Source organism: Sinocyclocheilus anshuiensis, unplaced genomic scaffold (assembly GCF_001515605.1).
Source record: "Sinocyclocheilus anshuiensis isolate Anshui unplaced genomic scaffold, SAMN03320099.WGS_v1.1 scaffold1456, whole genome shotgun sequence".
Taxonomy (NCBI): domain Eukaryota; kingdom Metazoa; phylum Chordata; class Actinopteri; order Cypriniformes; family Cyprinidae; genus Sinocyclocheilus; species Sinocyclocheilus anshuiensis.
In genome coordinates, this window is record NW_015546099.1 from 9,063 (window position 1) to 10,377 (window position 1,315).

The window sequence follows — 1,315 nt, forward strand, 5'->3', positions numbered from 1 at the left end:
CACACACACACACACACACACCTGAGCTCAGACACTGTACTGACATTACTGAGCTGAAACACACACACACACACACACACACCTGAGTTCAGATACTGTACTGACATTACTGAGCTCAAACACACAGACACACACACACAGACACACACACACGCACACACACCTGAGTTCAGATACTGTACTGACATTACTGAGCTCAAACACACAGACACACACACACAGACACACACACACGCACACACACCTGAGTTCAGATACTGTACTGACATTACTGAGCTCAAACACACAGACACACACACACAGACACACACACACGCACACACACCTGAGTTCAGATACTGTACTATAGAATGCTTGAAATCTTTTCTGTTGCTAATTTAAGTTATTCCCTGTATTTTTTGTTGTTGTTGTTTATTTGAAACAGACATGAGATGACGAAAGCTAATAATTAATAATACTCATAATAAGAGCAACCTAAAATATATATATTTTTTAAAACGATCTAAGAAAAACAATAAAGAAAAGATGAAATATTCTATTTGTTTACCGCACTTCCGCTCGTAACAGGCACCTGGCTCTCAATCTGACGCCGCGGTCCCTTTAATCGTTGCCGGGGCGACAGTGTTTGTGTCCGTGTTCCGGTTCTGCTCTGCGCATGTGCGGAAGAATCGTTCGGCGAATCTAACCAAACACTTCGTGACTCCGTCGCTCGCAATGGCGCATTACAGAGTGAGTAAACTAACCTACAGACCCCAGACTAAGAGTATTGATACGCTGCTGTTGACAAGTTTGTTTCTGTGAAGCTGCTTTGAGAACAGATTAGATGTTCGTAGCTTTTAAACGCCTCTTTATGTCGTGTGGCTTTAATGGCCGCTTCTCTCCGCGATGTGTGAAGTGTTTGAGTCGGTTTCAGTGGTGTTCAGTGCACGTGTGAAGTCTCAAGTTCACACAGGTGCAGGGAATCATTAACTAACCCCAAACTGACTGTCTTCACCTTCAGCAGAATATTCTTTTACTCTGTTATCTAATGAAACAGCTCTAAGTGTGATTGAGTCGTGAGCATGTGTAAGTCGTGAGTCGTGTGTGTGTGTGTGTGTGTGTGTAACTCAATGAGGAGAGTTACACACACACACTCTCACACTCTCTCTCTCTCTCTCTCACACACACTCTCTCTCTCTCTCTCACACACACTCTCTCTCTCTCTCTCACACACTCACACTCTCTCTCTCTCTCACACACACTCACACTCTCTCTCACACACTCACACTCTCTCTCTCTCTCACACACTCACACTCTCTCTCTCTCTCACACACAC

The 1,315-nt window shown here is 44.2% G+C and overlaps 1 protein-coding gene across 1 annotated transcript in view; it reads left to right on the forward strand.

Moving 5' to 3' along the window:
* The first annotated feature begins 621 nt into the window (after positions 1 to 621).
* mycbp (MYC binding protein) overlaps positions 622 to 1,315 on the forward strand; it is a 2,659-nt gene continuing 1,965 nt past the window's right edge. The window contains exon 1 of the mRNA XM_016501975.1: positions 622 to 729. Coding sequence (XP_016357461.1) covers positions 715 to 729 — 15 coding nt within the window. The 5' untranslated portion in view covers positions 622 to 714. The remainder of the gene's footprint in view (positions 730 to 1,315) is intronic.